At 35.4% G+C, this 22,300-nt stretch overlaps 2 protein-coding genes and 1 long non-coding RNA gene across 7 annotated transcripts in view; 1 reads left to right on the top strand and 2 right to left on the bottom strand.

Moving 5' to 3' along the window:
- The window catches only part of itgbl1 (integrin, beta-like 1), a 36,211-nt gene extending 32,371 nt beyond the window's left edge, over positions 1–3,840 (bottom strand). The window contains exons 1-2 of the mRNA XM_056464858.1: positions 3,617–3,840; positions 1,057–1,259 (exon numbers count right to left, since the gene is read on the bottom strand). Coding sequence (XP_056320833.1) covers positions 1,057–1,259; positions 3,617–3,708 — 295 coding nt within the window. The 5' untranslated portion in view covers positions 3,709–3,840. The remainder of the gene's footprint in view (positions 1–1,056; positions 1,260–3,616) is intronic.
- Positions 3,841–6,697: 2,857 nt separating this feature from the next.
- LOC130235045 (uncharacterized) lies at positions 6,698–9,664 on the bottom strand. The gene is made up of 4 exons (XR_008838356.1): positions 9,128–9,664; positions 8,656–8,706; positions 6,998–7,136; positions 6,698–6,882 (listed from the first exon to the last, which is right to left on the bottom strand). It is a non-coding gene; the product is annotated as an uncharacterized LOC130235045 (long non-coding RNA).
- Positions 9,665–12,752: 3,088 nt separating this feature from the next.
- Positions 12,753–22,300, top strand: part of nalcn (sodium leak channel, non-selective) — a 157,902-nt gene continuing 148,354 nt past the window's right edge. For 2 of the 5 annotated variants that reach the window (XM_056465469.1, XM_056465467.1), the window contains exons 1-5: positions 12,757–12,840; positions 17,545–17,642; positions 17,801–17,862; positions 18,441–18,581; positions 20,668–20,850. In XM_056465469.1, coding sequence (XP_056321444.1) covers positions 17,821–17,862; positions 18,441–18,581; positions 20,668–20,850 — 366 coding nt within the window. In that variant the 5' untranslated portion in view covers positions 12,757–12,840; positions 17,545–17,642; positions 17,801–17,820. Of the gene's footprint in view, positions 12,841–17,544; positions 17,643–17,800; positions 17,863–18,440; positions 18,582–20,667; positions 20,851–22,300 lie in introns of all 5 variants that reach the window. The other 3 variants (XM_056465468.1, XM_056465471.1, XM_056465470.1) reach the window with 3 other exon arrangements.

Raw genomic sequence — 22,300 nt, 5'->3', positions numbered from 1 at the left:
AGCCACTGTGGGCCTTTTTCTTATATTCTAAATTACTTTTGCCTCAGAAGACAAAAAGTAATGAACAGACGGTGGCTGTTGGAGGGGCGAGGCCACTCTTTTGAAGCGTAGACGCTCAAGACAGTTCTAGGAGGTCATAATACTGAACCACTTTGATGATTGACTTGATGACCAAAATAACATTTCAAATGTTGTGCAATGTAGTTGGTCAGCTGATTTGTTTACTAATGCCATTCCATCGCACTTTTTTATGTCATCAAAATCACATGACTAAATTGATGCGCATGTTTGAATGTTCAGTAAATGTGTTTTCATCAGAGGCTATGCACATTTTTTCTTGTGGGAAAAAAAAGTTCTGTTTATATAAAAAGTTTATTCAGTTTTTACTCTGTTTTTCAAGCTCATTTTCAAAAGTTATGCGCATCTTTTTGACCCTATTGAGCACATTTTATGCAATATTCCAAAAATGTGCATACAGATAGGTGGATGGAAACATAGCTATACTATAAAAATATTCAAATTTCCAGTTTTCCGTATTTTGTGATTCTTGTTTTTATTTTTATTTTTTTCTATTTATTTTATGCTTTTTTTGCATTATGGGAACTTAATATTTTTTCCAACAACTTTTAACCTTGAAAGTTTGAAAAAGTGACTTTTATTAACATTTTTAGTAATTTAAAGTGGTGTATTGTCTGGGTTGGTGGGGTAAATTACGGTACAAAACCTTGTAATAAACTGTGAGTACATTTTCTGTTATTGTACAATATTCTTCTATATTATGTACTGTCATCATGGCAAAGATAAAAAAAATCTGTTATTATAAATTAGAAACTATTATGTTTAGATATGTGTTGAAAAAAATCTTCGTTCTATTAAACAGAAATTGTGAAAAAAATATACAGGGATGGCTTATAATTCTGACTTCAACTGTATAAAACCTTCCAAAGGTCAGATTTTTTTTTCCTGACATGGAAAAAATTCATTGACTGTTCTAAATTTTCCATATGACTGATTGACAAGGAATGGTGTGTTGGGAGATACCTAAACATCTCTTACCTCCACAGGTCTTCCCATCATACATAGGACAGACCCAGTCATGGCATTCACACCGCGGTCCATAGAACGTTCCTGGTTCTGTGACCTGGCAAATGCAGATTCCACACTCGCATGTGCCTCTCCCGCTACAGATCAAGCCGTCGGAGGTCCGACAGCGCCTCAGCGATGATTCAGGAGAGATCTTACACTCTCCACCCACCTGCCTGCAAGACACAAACGCATTCAGTCACCTCTGCGACCTTTGCCTTCCACATCAAACCCCTGTTCTTCCCCTGTAGGTGAACATATGCCAGATGGTGGATGGGTGGGTGGTGGTTTGCAAGGCTCTCTTCCAATAGTAATGACAACCAGACTCCCTCTCACTATCACTATCTAGAGGAAAAATCTTTTTCTGAGGATGGGCCATGCAGTGAATCATATTTTGGAGGATTTCCTGTCAGTATCTTCTAGTAAGGTTATGAGCTAATATTTTAAGTTAAATAGTCCTGAGAGATAAATGATACAATAATAAGGTCATGTGGAAAACACTGCTTCTGTGTAAAAGGAGCCATGAGTCGTAAGATTTGCTGCAGTTGGAGAACAGCAAACTTGTGCATAGTCACTGTACACACAAATATGTGTGATCTAAATGTTTAATATAATATAATATAATATAATATAATATAATATAATATAATATAATATAATATAATATAATATAATATAATTATAATATAATATAATATAATATAATATAATATAATATTCATTAATTTTCTTTCGGCTTCCTATTCATCGGGGTCGCAACTGCGGAATGAACCGCCAACTCATCCATCATATGTTTTACACAGTGGATGCTCTTCCAGCTGCAACACAGTACTGGTAAACATCCATACACACTCATTCATACACATACACTATGGTGAATTTAGTTTTTTCAATTCACCTATAGCACATGTCTTTGGCCTGTGGGGAACATTTGGAATATGTGACCCTGGTCTTATGGGTCAAACATATTGATTTTTCTTTTATGCCAAAAATAATAGGAATTTTTAGTAAAAATCATTTTCTATGAAAATATTTTATAAAATGTATACTTTAAATATTTAATAGTAATGTCCACAGCTAAGCTTTTCAATTAGACACATTTAAATATGTATTTCTCAGTATTTACATTTTTTGATATCTCAGATTTTTGAACCTCAGACCAGATTTTTAAATTGTTGTATCTCAAATACTGTCCTATCCCAACAAACCATACATAAACAGAAAGCCTATTTATTTTTCAGATGATTAAATTTATAAATTAAACTTGCTGTGGTAAGAGAAGCCATTGTGGGCCTTTTTCTTATATATTAATTTATTTATGCCTCAAAATATAAAAAATAATAAACACATGGTAACTTTTGAAGTGGCGAGCCCAATATTTGTGATATATATATATATATATATATATATATATATATATATATATATATATATGTATATATATATATATATATATATGTGTATATAATATAATATAATATAATATAATATAATATAATATAATATAATATAATATAATATAATATAATATAATAATTGTAGTCCAGTGTCATAATATAACAACATAATATGAAATAACTGTACGTAACGTACTGTAATGTAACGTAAAGGAACGTAACGTAACGGAGCGTAACAACATAACATAACATAACAACACAACATAATAATATAATATAATATAATATAATATAATATAATATAATATAATATAATATAATATAATATAATATAATATAATATAATATAACAACATAACAAAACAACATAGTATCTGGTAAACGAACTAAACAGAAAATTCAAGAGCAAGAATGTCATTACAAACCTACAGAAAGCAAACAGCAGACTGACTCCACTGTTTATTATTTTCCCACCCGAGTTCCCCTGTGAAAAATGGTTCATTTGGTAGCATTCTTACATACCCCTCCTGCTTCTTGTCTCTGCAGTTGGCCTTTCTCACATTACAGGGTAATAAAAATACTTTTTTCCCCCTGTTGCACTATTCAGGGGCTTGGTATCGTTACTGTATACTTACATGGGAAAGGTTTGTCAGCCACAAACGCATTTTCACTTTCTGATTGCGGTCTCTTTCTTTGATTATGTGCAGCGCTATGTGAGCATACAGTAAACATGCATTATGGTACACACAAGCTAGTATAAGGGTCAGTGTGCACCTGCTACGTTTAAACTGCTTAAGTTGTTTGCGCAAAATAACAATCATGCAATTTAATCAAAAATCATAGCAAGAAATAGCCACATTTTCTATTTTTAAGTGTATGCTGTATTATGTACTGTAAAAGCTGACTTAAAGAAGCACCAAGTAAAACAACTAAAACATTGCTGCCCCTTCTCATAGCTAAAAAGGGGGGAAAATGAATAGTTTAGGATATAAGCCTACAAGCCTTGAATTAGTTCTTTAGCTGTGACTGCAAAACAGAAACTTTGCCTTCACTGTATAAATCTAGTCTGTCAGCAAAATGTGGTTATAGAGTGGAAAAGCCAAACTGATTTTAAAAACAACACAGCTTAAACTCACCTTAGCGACTGCTGTAAACTTCCTTGAATGGCAGAGAGCGAGATGAAAAGCAAAGAAACTAAGACGGAGTTCACCAAAGTCTCTGCATGCATGTTTAGATCCCCACCAGAAACCTGAAGTGAAGTGCCTTCAGGAATTTCCACTTTCCAAAACAGAGGGAGAACGGGCTGGCCAAATCCAGCTCCGACGCTTCAGAGGCCAACAGCGCACTCCATATGAATGCCTTTGATTAGCGGGGACTCTCTGTACAAAGGCAGCAGTAAGAGATAAAGTGCCAGAAAAGAAAACTTGGTCACTATAATTCAAAACAGTTGTTCATACAGATGATTGAAGGTTTAGCTTTCTGTATCTCAGCATTGCTGTTCTTTTCTCCTCTCACAGCTGGTTTAAAAAAAAGTTTTACTTTAAAGGGGTTTTAAAATCAATTATGAATGCAGAAAAGGAAATATTGATAAGATACAGATGATTATTTTAGAATTTTTGAAGAATATTTCAATAATTTATAATAATCTATTGCAGACCACTCTTAAATGCTCTTTATTTATTTATTTAACTACAAACATGTTGTGCTTTATAGATCCATCTAATGTAGTTCAGTGTCTGCAATGTTTTATATAAATTAAAAAATGTGCCTACAAACAGATATGGTCCACTTGAAATAAAAATATTAACTAATATATATTGTATTAACGGGTGATACAGTGGCTTAGTGGTTAGCACTGCTGCCTCACAGCATGGAGGTTGCTGGTTGAAGTCCCAGGCTGGGTCAATTGGCATTTTTGTGTTGAGTGTGCATGTTCACCCCGTGTTTGCATGCTCCGATTTTCCCCACAGTTACAGCCTTATTCCAAAATGGGATAAATTAATTTATTTCCTCAAAATTCTACACACAATATCCCATAATGACAATGTAAAAAAAGATTTTTTGAAAAAGTAGCAAATTTATAAAAAAAAAAAACCCTGAAAAATCACATGTACATAAGTGTTCACAGCCTTTGCTCAATAACTTGTTGATTCGCCTTTGGCAGCAATTACAGCCTCAAATCTTTTTGAAAATGATGCCACAAGCTTGGCACACCTGTCTTTTAGAATTTTTGCCCATTCCTTTTTGCAGTACCTCTCAAGCTCTATCAGGTTGGATGGGAAGTAACGGTGTGCAGCCATTTTGCAGATCTCTCCAGAGATGTTCAATAAGATTTAGGTCTGGGCTCTAGCTGGGCCACTCAAGGACATTCACCTAGTTGTTGTGAAGCCACTCCATTGATATTTTGGCGGTGTGCTTTGGGTCATTGATCTGCTGGAAGATGAACCTTCGCCCCAGTCTGAAGTCAAGAGCACTCTGCAGCAGGTTTTCATTCAGGATGTCTCTGTACTTTGCTGCATTCATCCTGACTAGTCTTCCAGTTCCTGCTGCTGAAAAACATCCCCACAGCATGATGCTGCCACCACCATGCTTCACTGATGGTGGTGGGATGGTATTAGCTTGGTGATGATACCTGGAAGATTCCTCCAAACGTAACGCCTGGCATTCACTCTAAAGAGTTAAATTTTAGTCTCATCAGGCCAGAGAATTTAGCATCTTATGGTCTGAGAGTCCTTCAGATCCCTTTTGGCAAATGCCAGGCAGTAAGTGGCTTCGGTCTGGACACTCTACCATACAGGCCTGATTGGTGGATTGCTGCACAGATGGTTATCCTTCTGTAAGATTCTCCGCTCTCCACAGAAGAACGCTGGAGCTCAGACAGAGTGACCATCTTGTTATTGATTACCTCCCTGACTAGGGCCCTTCTCCCCAGGTCACTCAGCTTAGATGGTCGGCCAGCTCTAGAAAGAGTCCTGGTGGTTGATGTCCACTTATGGATGATGGAGGCGACTGTGCTCATTGGATCTTTCAGAGTAGTAGAAATTAACCTTCCCCAGCCTAGTGCCTCGAGACATTTTTGTCTCTGAGGTCTACAGACAATTCCCTTGTCCTCATCCTTGGTTTGTGCTTTGACATGCACTGTAAACCCTGTCTATTCACCCTATAGACATGTGTATGCCTTTTCAAATCATGTCCAATCAACTGAATTTACCACAGGTTAACTCCAGTTAAGGTTAACTCCAGATGCTGAAACATCTCAAGAATGATTAGTGGAAACAGAATGTACCTGAGCTCAATTTAGGGCTTCATGGCAAAGGCTGTGAATACTTACAGTATGTACATGTGATTTTTCAGATTTTTTATTTTTAATAAATTGGCAACAATTTCAAAAAATCTTTCTTCAGATTGTCATTATGGTGTATTGTGTGTGGAATTTTGAGGAAATAAATTAATCCATGTTGGAATAAGGCTGTAACATTAAAAAATGTTGAAAAAGTAAAGCGCTATGAATACTTTCCAGATGCACTGTATACAGTATATGCATCTTGATTAAAATATTGCTTAACCATTTTATCTAAAATGGCAAATAGTACATGAGTCTTGGTTAATTACATTTCAGAAATATGTTATTTACTATCCCTTGCAGGTGGAACGATCTTTCTAATCTTATTCGAAATGCTGAATACCGAGAATAGAAATTCTGAAAAAAAGAAAAGAAAACAAAAACTCTACTTACCCTGTTTCTTGTACTCACTTAAAAAAGTTGGGTTAATAATAACCCAACAGGTAACCCATAGATGGGTCAATTTGGCACCGACCTTCTGTTGGGTTATTGTAACCCAATCCATTGGGTTGATAAGGTTAACCCAACAATTTGGGTTATAAAAATAACTAATTTGTTGGGTTATTTTGCCAAAAAGTGGCTTAACCCCTAAATAATAATAAATTTTTATTATTATTATTATTATTATTATTATTATTATTAATAATTACTTTTATTATAGTAGTAGTCATCTTTATATAAAAATAAAAAATACACCGCTTTTATTACATTGGCAAAGCTTTATTTAAATCCATGAATTTAGTGCCACATCTTTCATAATAACAAATGCCTGAGAGCAGTCTAGTTCATCCCCAAGCAGCGGGACAAGAGGGTTCTGTCTCTGTTGCTCCTCCTCCTCTAAGTACTGAACGAAATACAAGTATACACACATGAATTAAATAATGTCCAGCATTTATTGTCATAAATAATGCACCTATAAGTCGCAAATCAACAAATTCTTGTTTTTCATCCTGGTATGAGGGCCGAACCATCTTGCTGCACAATCTGTATGGCAGTGAAGAAATGATAGCTGGCTGAGTTGTTAAAGCGACATCTCCAAAGTGGGATCTCCAAGGCTGTCTTTATATCAAACAGAAAAAAACACAATAATTAAACTCATAACAAGACCCTCATATCAAAGGTGAAATGCTATAAATTGGGATTAAAACAGAGCTGTTAAACAGGATTGTCTCACCAGATGAAATGTTTGCTTGAACTGGTATATCCAAGGCTCTCTTCTTTTTTGCAATACGAGAGAATCCGCAGTGATGCATCTCCCCAAACCTCAAAAAGTTTCTTTGGTGTGTGGGTATAAAATACCTGTCCTGAGCAATCTAAAAATAAATAAACAAAAACAGCACTTAAATCCATGCCATGCAAACAGTACACTGGATTTATTGAAGGGATATTTTACACAAAAATGGAAATTCTGTCATCAGTAATTCACCCTCCCCTTGTTCTAAATCTCTCCTCAGATGAACACAAAACATGATATTTTAAACAATATAGGTAACTAAACCATTCTTGGTCCACAGTGAAATTCCATAGCGTTTTTGTCTTCTGTTGAAGTCAGTCGGGAGTGGACTATTGAGTTTTTCATTTGCTTTGTCCTTTAAAGTTATCATTTGTGGTCAGCAGAAATAAATAAAAAATAAACAAAAATCAATCAACTACTTGAGGGTGAGTAAATGATGAATACACCCAAAAATCAGGGAAACACCCATACACTACGGCCATTTTAGTTAATTAAATTTACCTATCCTGTATGCGTTTGGACTGTGAGGGACATGCAAACTGCACACAGCAATGCCAACTGACCCAGCTCCAGAACATGATGGATTCGCCTCTGCTGCTGAATGAGGTTGTTTCACCGATTTTTGGGTGTATTCGTCATTTACTCACCCTCAAGTTGTTGATTTTTTTATTTTATTTTTTCTGCTGACCACAGATGATAACTTAAAGGACAAAGCAAATCAAAAACTTGATCGTCCCCACTGACTTTAACAGAGGAAAAAATGCTATGGAATTTCACACCAAGAATGGTTTAGTTACCTACTCCTCCATATACCAAATAATGTTCGCTCCAACCTTAAAACAGAAATTTTAAACTTGCACATGTATGCCGGACCAAATAACAACAAAAATCATGTATTTACCCAGTTTAGCAATGGAGAAAAGATAACTGGAAGGCTGTAAGTGGTCATCTCCAGGGGTACCTTAAACAGATAAAGAGAAAAAAAAATATATAAAAATGTGCACTTTTAGCTGCAGAATTAGTCTTTAATGTGAGTTGTTAAGGTGCATCACATTTGCAAATTTGGTGGGCAAATAAGGTCCATTTTACATGGTCAATTGTGCACTGATGTTCATCAGTGTGCTTAATTCTCATGCTCAGAAACTTCAGAAACAAGAGTCAAACTCTTGATCACAGATTTCTACTGAAATAACAGTCATAATGCAATAATTAATATAAATAGGTTAATGTCTGTAATATCACAATTTGGTCAAATGTTCCAGGAGTGGAGTTCTGAAATTTCTGAACTGTGCTTAGACTCTATATCAGTCATCTGTACTTACCTGTGGCCTCATGCCTGATACAGTCTAATACCAAATTCACACTGAAGTAAGGCACAGAAACACTTTTGAAAGAGACATTTGTGTCTTTACACACTACCGGTGCTGTTCAGAGAAGTATAAATGCATTTACAGAAGAATTACAAATGTAGAATTTGATTTTAAGACATATGGTGATGTAAAGACACCTTTACAACATATGATACTGCTTAAGTGTGTGTATCTGTGCATTTTTACATCATGTACATATTACAAAATACAGAGCTGTTGTTTTCTCACCTCTCAACAAGATTATCAAGGAGGATTAAAGCTCGCTCTGTCCAGAGCAACCTACAATGAACAAACAAACAAAAAATTAAATTAACCACAAATTAACATGAGCTGACAGACAACATTCATCAGTTGAGTGGTCACAGCATCACCTGAATTGAAAACTGGGCAAGGACAGTGTATGTTTAAGGGCTTTGTATTATTGTTTATTAGCATATATTACTACTATTATTATACAAAGCTAGCAGATGTTACAATTTTATATGTATAATTTTTTAAGCTTATATTTAATTGCTGTATGACATATATAACCGATTAAACATTAATATTAGCATCTAACATTATCAGGGTTGTGGTTTCATCCCTGTATGTTAGTATAAGATGTAGGGAAAATGCAATTTTCAGGGCCTTCAATATAGTACACACAAACAGTAATAATACCATAATACCATTTACCTTTCAATAGTTAATAATCAAGTACCTTGAAATGGATCATGAATCCTCTTCTGATAAAAGATGATGTAGCAAGCTTCTGCTCTGCTCGTCCAGGATAACTTTCTCACGTTGCGATCCATTCAGCGCCCTCTAGCGGCGATTAATAACCAATAATAATATAATGCTCAGATTCCGTACTTCTTGGGAAAACTAGCAACTTCCTGAACAAAATGTAGCACATATATGTGTCTATATTAGTATTTAATTGTTACAATATAGTTTCCTAGCGAAAGGACAGTGTTTTTAGACAACATAACATACCTTCAACAAGACTGGACGCGACTCCGGTTTGATGTCTCTGCTGGGTCCTAAAGACGATATTAACGGCGGAATATCTCAAATACGTGTATCATTTCCTCCCAAACAACTGTAGAGATGAACACGGAGGTAGAGAAAGCGTTTTTGTCCGCATATAGATCGGCTATGAAGCGCGCACGCTTGTATCATCAATAATTAAGAGTCCAGGTGAAACAGATATAAAAAAACACGACACGAGGAGGCAATTTGATTAAAAAAATAACAATATTACTGCATTAGAGCTTGCATAAACTTAACGCAAGAGCAGCATCACGTACGCATATTACAGCGGTTCTGTGTCAGATCAATCAGTTGACTGTTGAAATTTCAAAATTGTAACCCAACTGGTTGAGTTATTAAATAAATAACCCAATAAAAGGTTTAAAATAACCCAACAAAGCACCAAATATTTTTAACTCAACCATTGGGTTAAATAAATAACCCAACGTTTTTTAGAGTGTATGCCTCATTAATTTAGCTTGTATTTATTTTAGGCAATGTTTGAAAGTTTGAACTACTTACATTTCCCAATTGTATCTGAATGCAGCCTTTATGATGCAGGCTGAGATTGCATCTCTCAGCAATGTAATGTCAGACACAATGCACTCAATGTGAGGGGTAGGGTTAGGGGTGGGGCGCCCATTAAAAAGCATTGCATGTAACTCAGATTGCATCTGCACCAATGCATTCAGACCCCTCTCACATTTCCTGCTTATTTGCCCTTTTTTCTTCATTTATAAGTTGCTTCAGAAAAAAGCATTGACTAAATTAATAAATGTAAAGTTTGAATAAGTGTAAGTAAAGAAAATGTAAGTTCATACAGTATTTACAATATGCCAAGTCAACATCAGATGTTAATTAAAAATGAATCATTTCATTCAACAAATCGAATACCAATACAGATTGTACACCATGAGGTTTTGTTTCTTCTTCAGGCTGTAGTTTATGGAAGAGATTTACATTATAATTGAATTTCTTGACAGATTTTTAAATGCACACACTGGCTGTGTCCGAAAGCTGTAAAATGCTACAGTCGGAGACAGGATTTTGGGAAGGCATCAAGGCACGTCCAAATTCAAATTCTGTTTAACTTCCTGTCTCCGGAGGTACCTTCTTCTGGTCAGATTTTGAAAGCAGCAAGTGTCTTTTATTGCTGTGGGAACATATTTTATCTGTGGGAGCAATATTTATTCAAATTCATATTCATTTTAATATTCTAATTTTAGTGTAAGCATGTCACATACCATTTTAGATCTTTCATAAATTGGAGAAATACATTTATTTCTTATTTGTCACAAACCACATTCGACAGCATTCATTCATTTTCTTTTCGGCTTAGTCCCTTTAATAATCCGGGGTCGCCACAGCGGAATGAACTGCCAAATTATCAAGCACATGTTTTATGCAGCAGATGCCCTTCCAGCCACAACCCATTACTGGGAATCATCCACACACACACTATGGAAAATTTAGCTTACCCAAGTCACCTATACCACATGTTTTTGGACTTGTGGGGGAAACCGGAGCAAAACTACACACAGAAATGCCAACTGACCCAGCCGAGGCTCAAACCAGCGACCTTCTTGCTGTGAGGCGAACGTGCTACCCACTGCGCCACAAATAAAAACGAAATGTTTTAAACAATTTTATGAATAACGACAGAAAATATATAAAACATTTTAAAAATCAAGCTTTAATCATATCACCCTAACTTTGTGTACTGTTGATTGGTTCAACTCAGACGTCATTTTATTTTTAAAGATTTTAATTTACGGGAATTGGAAAAATAAGAACCAATTGCGTGTCTTATCCAGTTCCCTCCTAAATTAAAGAGCTTCAGTTTAAAATGATTAATGATGTAAATCCATCAAAAGAATTCCCAAGATTAAAATTTGATATTGAGGATAACTCTTGTCAGTTTTGAGAAAGTGATATTGAAACCATTTTCTACAATTGCATTTACTCAGTTATTTTGGGCTCATAACAGAATGTCTCATTCTAAAATCCATGTAAACCCTTTTTGCTCTAAACAAGTTAAAAATTATGTTACTAAAAACACCAACTTCTATTTTAAACTTTATTGATGAACTTCCTATTACAGCTTCATCACTCAGTACTTTGTCAAATGCTAAAGCTACTAAAGTAGCTACTTTTTTTGCGAGTTTTGTTTTTTGTACGAGTTTTGCCACTTGTATAGATTTATAATTTATCTATTTTTATTTTATTTATTTTTTATCTATTTTTACTTTTTTTAACGTCAAGTATAATTGTCAAACACTTCGTGCTTGTTTCTGCATGTAATGTATTCTTTGTATATTTCTTTGAACAAAATAAAACAAACAAACAAACAAAAAAACTGTTGAGTGGGTACTTTAACACCTGATTCGCCATTGTGTTCACGTGCTCAACATCTATCTCTCTGATTGGCTAGACACCTGTAGCGTTCAACAGAACAAAGAAGTGCATAAAAGTTTGGAACCAGTTGAGGGTGAGTAAAAATTGAGTACATTTGTTTTTTGGGGGTGGAATATTCTTTTTAATCGCATCTTTGGATACGAGCATCAAGTGATTATAGGCTAACCAATCATTGCGGACGCGCAGCCTTGTTTAAAAACAAGTTTTGATAGGAGCACAAACCATTGCACAAACACAAAACATGCCACCCTGTTGTAACTGGATGTTCAATGGTTTATGCTGGTGCCGATCGAAATGATTAAATGCTCAGTCACGCATCCAGCAAAACAGTGCGAAACAGAACTATGTCTAAAATGGCATATTAACAATAACAATTGCGCTAAATATGGCTAAATGGTTGATTAAAAATAAGTTTAGAATCAACAAAAAACTAATTCATATAAAGTCGTTTAAAACGTGACACTGATACCTATAACATTTAGGAAAAAAACTTCTGTCATAACAGTTGAATTCCTGTCGATTATATAAGGAATAGGAACAATCAGTTTGTTTATTTATATGGCTGATAGCTATATTAGCCTGTTGACGTTATTTAGTTTAAGGCATATTTTCACTCAAATACTAAACTATTACTTATCGCAACTACATAGTCTTATTTAAATACGAGTTATTATTTCCGATTATAATTGTAGGAGACGTTGTTTTCAATGGTGCTTTCTAAAATAAATTTTAAAATAATTAAAAATCTTAACAAATTTCAAATGTATTTATGTCCTTTGCCTATATTCATTATAATGATGATAATTTGGTTTAAACCAGTGCTGATATTACACATCTTAAGGCCTGCGGGATCTCATCCTGCGCGCTGTGCTGTAGCGGGTCACGCGCGTCCGATGCGCATCTGTCGCGCGGCTGCTGTGACTGAAGCTCGAGCTCAACACGAGTCATGGACTACACGGCGCATTAACGGACATACTGCAAGAACCGGTAAGTCACGCGGCGTTTTTTGCTGTTGTTTCGACATATGAATGCGATTAAAGTGTCATATAAGAGACGCATTTAGTTGTATCTGTCTTGTTTGCATGTCTACCAGGAAGTGTATTGCTCCGACTGCGCAGCTAAAAGGCCTTTGTTCGAAAATACAGCGCTGTCACAGATTAAAAACCATTTGTGTTATGCTTGTGACCAATTTAGGCACTAACGCGAGCAGTGTCATCATCAACATGCCTTTATGTCTTATGTAATTCGTGTGTTTTTGCGAAAGAGCTTGTTTAGCCGGAGCTAAAGCAGCAGCCCTGCTCTCATCTGTTGTCATGGTAACGCTGCAGCAGCAGGAGGAATCTCCCTGTATGATGCTCATGTATTATGGCTGATGTCACTGTGCTACAGTGTGCCAGTTATGCTGCCATCATCTCGAGTCAATTTGTTTAGCATGTTTTAGTTTTATAATTATTGAAGATGGGTGGTTTTGGCGGTAGCCAGCTAAAATGGAGGTCTAGTTATGAATAGCTGTGTAGGTCAAACAGCAGAGGGTGTTTAATTGCGTAGTCATACGGTGTTATTTGGATCAGCCCTAGATTAATGATAGTGATTTTGAGGATTTGGGAAAATGTCCAGGTGGATGATGGCAAAACGCAGGGCTGAAAAGACTAAATGTGAAACAGATAGAGAATGAGAAATACTTTATTGATTTAATTTTAGGGATTCCCCTCAGGGATTTACAGCAACCAGTGCCATAAACAACATTTGCTCCCTGTGATTGATTTTCAGGGATTTTTGTTATTACAAAAGTGTAAAATGTAAGCAAGACATCTCAGCACAACAGATGCTTTGCCTTGAATACATTTTTAATAATTTTATGGTCTCTCTCTGTGTTATAGTCTGAAATGATGGTGCTTTTTTATTGTAATTGCTGTTACAGGTTTTCAGAGTTGTTGGGAATGTTGTTTCAAAGTTTTTGTTTTCAGAAATTACTTTAATTTATTTTCCTTCATCTTAGTGCCTGATTTATCAGAGGTCACCACAGCGGAATGAACCACCTACTTTAGGTTTAGGCAAGGTTACTGATTATAATATATGTTTACCATCATTTGTTTTAGATGCTCACCATCAAAACGCCATTGAGTGTAACAAAATATTATATACCAAATACCCAGGCTTGTGCAGAATAATAATAATAATTTGTTGGCATGTTAAAAACTCATCAATTGCTATTGTAAATCTTTATACTACCCATTCGTCAGCAAAACATTTTTAATATGAAAATTAAATATAGTACGATAAGTTATATTATGTATTTTATGTAAGTACATGTCAGAATTAAGGCTGCACGATATTGGGAAAAAAACGATGTTGTGATATATTTTCATTCACTGCGATCTATATTGCGATATAAATGCAATTTTACCAAATGACCTGAATAGCTTGTAAAGAATTCATAATTTTAGATCGATTGGGTTGATTGTGTAGGGGAGCATATCTGCATAAAATATCATTTAAAAAATGAAAAGCATAGTTAAATACAACAGACAAAAGAAGCAAATAAACTATGATTTCTGATTTTCTGGGGAGTCAAACAGTATTCAAAAGCAGAAATGAAGTATGAATAATAATAATAATAAAAATAACACTATACCATTTTAATTGAGTATAAATGTACAATTAACCTTTAAGATACAAACAATCTTTATAATATCTTTATATATTCCAGCTTTATAATGCCTAAAGCACATTTCCCTCTAAGTATGACATTTGAGTGGAGATCTCTCCTTACCTAAGAGAATAAATGAAGGATGTTCCATATAATACATGTCTTTTATAACCAATTTGTGTGGACATAGTCAGAAGCAGCTTTACAGAAAATAATAGATAAAATAGTCAAAAACACAGAACTTTCAGTTTTTATATATGTAAAAACGCCTAAATACATGCAAGACCATTCCAATATTTTGCTCTCCAACTAGCACATCTGTGACCGCAGTTCCTATGCTCTGGACAGCCTCACAGCAACTCGATCACAGATCAGTCAGATTGATGAATACCAATCGAGTCAAAAATGTGATTATCGGCCGATACCGATCTCCAGCCGATCGATTGGAGCATCCCTACAAAAAACCTTAGCCATAGGGCTGGGTGATAATTCGATATCGATAATTATCAAGATATATATTTTTTCGATAAAACAATAATGACTGTTCGATAATTGTTCGATAATGTTTAAAATGCGTAACGCTGCGCAGGCTTTTTGCAGCCTGCACTTCCAAATGCCGCACGTAGTACAAGTTTACAGCCAAACCGTGTTAGTTGCACTTGGAGGAGTAAGAAAAAATAAGGTAATAAAAGGTCACAGTCACAGACATTGTTGACAAGAAAACTTCAGTGTGAAACTACTTAGTTTTTTGCAATCCGATAAAAAACAGCAACGTGCACAGAAAACTGCGCCTCGTATGACGACTCATGCCATCAAAAACAGGCAACACCGCAAACCTGTTTCATTTATAACAATGGCACGCCTATGAAGATGCTAAAAAATTACAGACCCAAACAAGTGTTGGTAACGAAACTACCCAGCAGAGTCTCATGTCATAATTTTCGAAAGCCGTGCCTTACGAGAAAAAAACTAAAAGACAGACGAAAGATAAGACAGACAAAACAATCTCAATAAAAACTTGATGCTTGCTGTAAACTAGAGGCTGCATTATTTAAGGGCATTTGTTACGACATTGATAGGATCTTTTGTTGTCAAGCTTATGTTTCCTTTTTAATATTAAGATATTTTCTTTGAAATCTGTTATAGGTTACCACTATTGTTTCTCATCGACGGTAAAATAACCAGCCTTTACATATTTAAAGGACATCATCAGAATATAGAGAAGAAATCAGATGTTCAAGACATAATCTTTAAAATAATGACATTAAAAATGCAGCAAATATATGACAGACGTTTACAACAACAGCGGATCATTAATTAAATCCTTATTTTCGCGATTTTTGAAATGAGAGTCTGCATAGTCCTCTTCGGGCCAGTCTGTCAGATAAAAACATGTCACCATTAACTCACCTTTGCTTGTTCCAAACCTGTTTTATATATTTTTCTGATGTATACAATAACTTGTAGTGTAATGTCTTTTGTTGTTGAAATTTTAAACTGTAAATGCTGAAAAATGACTAAGATTGTTCTTTTATTATTTTTTTATTTATATTGTCAGACAGCTAAAACATTTCACAAAAATGTGTTGAATAAGCTGCACAAAGGCATTGGCATGCTGAAAATCCTTTAAAATTGATGGATGTAAAGATTTGACATTTATCGTGATAATTATCGATATCGACTGATATGAGTAAAATTATCGTGATGGTTCTATATGTCAGGGCACTTAACTACTAGGCTTCGCAGTCTTGCTAACTGTAATGTCTGGTCAACTGTAATCCCTGGGATGTGACTATTGCGGACCCGCACATTGCGATATCGATGATGAAACAATATATTGTGCTGCCCTAGTCAGACTATGTTCCTTTTTAGATAAACACTAAATGCTGAAACATTACCTGTATGCCATCCATATCTTATTTCTTTATTTTTACAAAGGATATTTCAATCATTAACATACTTTTCTTACATTTATTATATTTTCTTTGTATATAATATTTAATAAAGCGGTTCATTCCTCTGTGGGGACCCCTAATTAATAAAGGGACTAAATCGAAAAGAAAATGAATGAATGAATGAATGAATTAATGAATATTTAGTAATTTGGATAGGAAGGTAAGATTGGAAGTTTTGTCTTTGACCCTTATACTTTTGATGCATTTAGTTGATTTAGCTAAACTTAAGTGATAGCTCTTTTGATTAATTTTGAGTTTCTAGAATGTTTGTAGTCTCAAACATAATGCAATGAAAATATTAAGTGTGACTTGGTATTCAGTCTGTTCAGATGTGCTGTGTTTTCTGTATCTCTATAATCTGTAACAGAGGCCTTTGTAAGAATAATTATCCTTCTCTTTACAATGTAATCAAAAACGCGAACTGTTTTTGTGACAAGCAAGCCTAAAAACTCTTGACACCAGCCACCATTAAAACGTTTGGTGATTGCATCCTGCCTTTAGGCAAACAGTCCTTTCTGAAAAAGTGAAACTAATTGTAGTCTTCTGCAACTTACTCCTACATTACTGCACTTATACCATGTAATTTTGTTTTCACTTGTCTTCAAACCGCTATCTGTCAACATATGCTAACTGTAGCAATTACTTAGCAAATTGCCTGTGACTACATAGAAGCTATTGTTGGCAGACCACTATGTTCTTGACATAAATGTAAGAACTATTAAGATGCAGCTTTCTTTTGTAGACTTGTATCTTATATTTTTTTTATTACTGGCAAACAGGAATCACGTTATAAATCTTGCTATTGTTCCCAGCTGACCTTGGAATGACCTTGAGGTTGTGTATTTTATGCTACATCTGACTTTGAAATGTTTACCGAGTCCACAAAAGCTCTTCATCATGTTATATGATGTTTGACGCAAGAAGGTCCACCTGACCTTACTGGACATGACAGTTGGTTGATGTGGATTTGTTGCTTTTGTGTTGATATCACATGTAAAGGTCAGGCTTTCAGCTGTTGTGCGGTACAGCCTTCATTGGGCGGACTCTTTTATAAACAAGCATTAAAGGCTAATGGTGTTCTTGCAGGACAGGCCTCAACTCAACAGGCCCCAATCAGCTGTCTTTCGTACTGAATTCAGTTCCTGTCTATGCCGGGGATGAATGCACCAATGAGGAGCCTGACCGTGAGTAACCTGGTCCCACAATCCCATCCGTCCATGACTCCGCCACTCAGTGTTGCATATATGCCTTGTCTGACGTGGTGGACATTATTTGTCGATATAATTGTACCCGTTAGGTACACCATATGCCATGTTGACTAACTGTTGTGTGTTATTTACAGGGTATGCCTGATCGCATGTTATGTGCAGTGCTGGAGCAATTTCAGCTTTACTTTTCCCGTTGGTATGTGCGCTTTGTTTCAGTGAGTGTGTGATATCCATGTTTTTTTTAATTATTGTCTTCGGTTAGAGAGGCTCTAGTGCCAGTAGTATGTCGTCTGTGTTGCTATGAAGATCCAGTGTGATCTTTGCAGAAGGTAAGTCTGTATTTCTGTGTAGTCAACAGTCTGTGTTTTATGTACATCATACGCTTGGTTGTGTTTAATGGTGGCTGTGCAACACTACAACACATATTGTCTGGTACCATACAAAGCTCTGTGTCCTCATATCGTTTGTACAGCCACAATGAACACCTAGCTCAAATCTGTTTGCATGACACCGTTACTAGATGTTTCTATGACACGATGCTTCCTCTGAGGTGTTTTTTAATTTTCATTCCATTCAATTAGCATCAAGTTTTTGCTAAACTAAAATGCTATTCTTCTTTTAATATTTTATTCTATAATTGAATTGCTCCAAACACAAATTAAACAGAGGTAGCATTTAATAAGGAATAAACCTAACTGCTACAAACAGGATTTGAGCTCTGGCTGATGCGTGGTTCAAGTTAGCATTTGTGGTGGATGTGCTTTTGTCTTTCAGATCCACTCTCTCTATAGCACAGCGAGCCCAAGCATGCTGAAGAGGAAGCAGAGCTCGCGGGTCGAGGCCCAGCCCATGACCGACTTTGGGCCAGACGAAACACTGACAGACAGTGCTGACATTCTTTGGATCAATAAACCAGTATGTGAATCCTTAGCATGTATCTGTTCTTGATTTGTTAAATAGCTGTTATTTGTGTCCTTCATGATCCCAAAAAAGACATCTGACAAGCTTTTAATAATCAAAATATCAATATTTACAATTACAATGTATAATTGTAATTATGAAGCTTATTCAATTTGACAAGAAATAAAACAAATCTATTCAATGTTTGACCTAATCTCAACCAAAACACGAAGAGAGGGTGGGGCATAGTATAGCTCCTCCCCTTAAAAAAAAAAGTCGATTGCATTTTGTTTTATTGCCTCTCTGTCAGTGAGAGCGGTTGAGCTCACATGCCTTAAATGAAAAGCAAATGAGAAGTCTGAAGGGTTTGGGGCATGTCAGATACCAGAGAGCATTTGATTGGATATGATTTCATAAAAAAACTAGTATGAACTGACGTGAATAAAACCGTTGATCCATTTAGGTATAAGTGACAAACTCCAAGCTTTACATGTTTATATCAGTTTTATATCTTCTAAATGTGAATTTTGTCACTGTTTTGGACACTAGCTTATAGATATCTTAAAAACTATCAATACTGATACTAACATCCAAAAACTTTATTTTAATTTCATAGGTCCTTTAATAATTACATCTAAAATCCGCAATGTAAATTCTTGATGATAATTCATGATTTTTAACCACTATAGGTAAATAGCTAGGAGAATAAGAAGTAAATTGTAATCTAAACATCTAAACACTGCCTTTTAATCCTAGGTCAAAAAAAATCTTGTCATTTAGAAGTGGGGTTAACCCCACTAAGGGATGGCGATTCGATTGCTGCTTTGCTGGCTCATAAATCCCTCAGACAGTTTACATTTTCAACTTCTTGATCAGACACTGTGAAAGTTGTTTAAATAGTAATAGTAACAGCTGTCTGTTAGTAATGAAACAAAAGGAGCATCCCAAATCCCGTACTTAAGCACTATTCTATGCCATTTTGTAGTAAAAATAGTGTATGTAGTGCATTTACACTAAAATATTCTTTTTATTTTAAAAAGAAAAAGTGCACTTTAAATTCCTGGATGATGCATTAATTCAACCATGAAAAAGAAGTGTGGCAAAATTCTTTTACAGTAGGGGTTACACCAACTGCTGATAGTGAATGCGGTTATACTCATAGCAAGTATTATTTGGTGCTTTGGTCATTTATTTCACTAATTTGGCAACCATCAAATATCATCAGGAAAACGATTTGAATTTCCACTTAGTAAAAAACATTAGTGTTCCATTTGGGATGACTTTACATACATATACTATGTTGTTGAGTGTGTAAGTGCATAAGTGAATATTGTATTATGTGCCAATGTTGACAATTCCATTTTGTGGTCAAATGTGGAAATTCATTTGGCACTCAAACTCTCATTATGGGTATTATCTAGCCTTTGAGTGTACATCAGTTGCACACTCGTTATTGCGATGCATTGTGGGATTGATTTAAGGGCCCTTCAAAATGTCCACTATGGTTTCACACTCCACTACAAATGGATGCTCCCTCTAATAATGCACTTTTTAAGGGTATAGAGGGCAACTTTGAACACAGCCTAAGATTGTGATCATCTTGTTCAGGTGTTTTTTATTAGGGTTAGAGAAAAACTACACCTGACCCAAAGCATGTACTGTGGAACACAAGTGTGAACAGTGTGAAATACCAGTATATGAAATCCTGCAGTCAATAGTTAACCTGAATAAATTATGAGCATTGTGAAATTTGAGGCAAGAAAACCCAGCGTTCTATTTACCCCTGTTTAGAATGACCTAGAGTTAACTATTTCACCATTTAAATTTGCCTTTTGCTATCCTACTATACACACAGCATTAGCATTATACAATTTATATTGAGTTTGAGTGAGGGTAGTACACATTTAAAACCTATTTGGAGCCTTCTTTAGTCTACTTTTAATGTTGGGGGTAAGTTACTGTAGTTCCTTCCTTTCAACCTATTCCCTAAACTATTTAATGTGAACAGACATGTTTTTTAAACTACCTGCTTAGTTAGGACAAGGTACAAAAGTGAAATCATGTGCCACACTCTAAAACAGATTGTGTTCTTTGTCCTCAGTGGGTTCACTCTCTCCTGCGGGCCTGTGCCATAATCAGTGTCATTTCGGTTTGTATGAATACACCCAAGACCTTTGAGCACTACCCACCTCTACAGTATGTCACCTTCGCCCTGGACACACTGCTGATGTTTCTCTACACCGCAGAGATGATCGCCAAAATGCATATCAGGGGCATCATCAAGGTAACGCACTCAATCAGCGTTGTCATGATTTATAACGGAAATAAAATGAGGGGAGAAAAAAAGACTGTGTCCTTTGGACATGCTGTTGAAATGGGCAGGTGGTTAAATAATGTGTGGGCTGTTTAATTGGTGAAACAAGAGTAACAACCGCATGGAGACATTTAATCATTGAATTGTTCGTTCCTGAAATAGTAAAGAGAGAATTTTGTTCAGTTACTTCTTTATCTTTTCTCTCGGCATGGAAAGCAGTAAGGTTCATGTAGAAGATAGAGTAATTTGTTCTTCTAGCTCCGAGATCTTATGAGGACAGGGTGATTAACCTTGCAGCAATTATATGCTAAGTTAACACATGCAATTGAATTTTATTGAAGGAAAGTTACGCACAGCATTTTTATATTAGTGCCAGTGACCTGAACTCACTTAATTAGGCCAGTGCATTTGTTTTAGATTTCCATTTGTATGCAGTGCTTGTTATGATGTGAGAAAATCAGACTTGTTGTTTTCTGTATCACTGTTAACAGGCATATTTTCGGTCATTAGGTGTATTCTGGAAGCGGAGACAGCATTTCAAACAGTTGCTAATGCTGTAATCTAAGCACTGATGTAGATGTAAATGAATCATAATTTGTTGTGTATTAAGGCATCGATTTTCATCATTAAGTGTCTCATCACATTCTTTGGCGTAAACAATATTCCTAATTCAGTCTCTGCCATTTTAATAAACTCAGATTTTATGGCTTTTTTTAAGCTGTCCATTTAATAAATGATGCTTCTGGCTAATACTAATAAAGTGGGAGATCTGAGAACTGAGGCTCTAGTGATTTCTGGACAAATGTCTTGGGTGAACTGGTGATTCAGTCACTGAAGTATAATCGGTCTCTCTATCAATGAAAATCCACTGGAGCGTGAAGACAGTCTGCACTCAAACAAACAAACCTGAGCACGTCACACTTCTGATGTCATTTCCTGTGCCCCAGCTGCATTTGTCAATAGGTAGTTAACATGACAGAGCCTGCGGTGTTCATGCTGTGTGACATGCTGCAGTCTATTTAAAACTGCTTATTTATAACCTCATTTTTAGTTCGAGAAAGTGTGGAATGTTTGTGCTCTCAAACATAAGCATACACGATACAGTATGCCACCATTAAAAAATGGGTTTGGTTAGATTTTTGAGTCTTTCTAAAATATTTTCTGAAATTGTAGCAGGTGTTTCTCTGGTTCTTAGTGTTTTATGATCATTCATTCTGATATTCTGATTTGTTGCATAATATGTTTTTATTTTTTTATATAATAACATATATTAATATTATATAACATAATATGTTGGAAACCGTTTCCAACTATTACTATTTCTGCTTAATATGTTTGTAAAAACCATGATGTGTGTTTTTTACAGGATAATATGATGAATTGACACCCCAAAAGAGCACATCAGTGCATTTTTGTAACA

The sequence above is a fragment of the Danio aesculapii genome, chromosome 9 (genome assembly GCF_903798145.1).
Source record: "Danio aesculapii chromosome 9, fDanAes4.1, whole genome shotgun sequence".
Lineage (NCBI taxonomy): Eukaryota > Metazoa > Chordata > Actinopteri > Cypriniformes > Danionidae > Danio > Danio aesculapii.
This window is presented reverse-complemented; position numbering and strand designations above follow the sequence as displayed.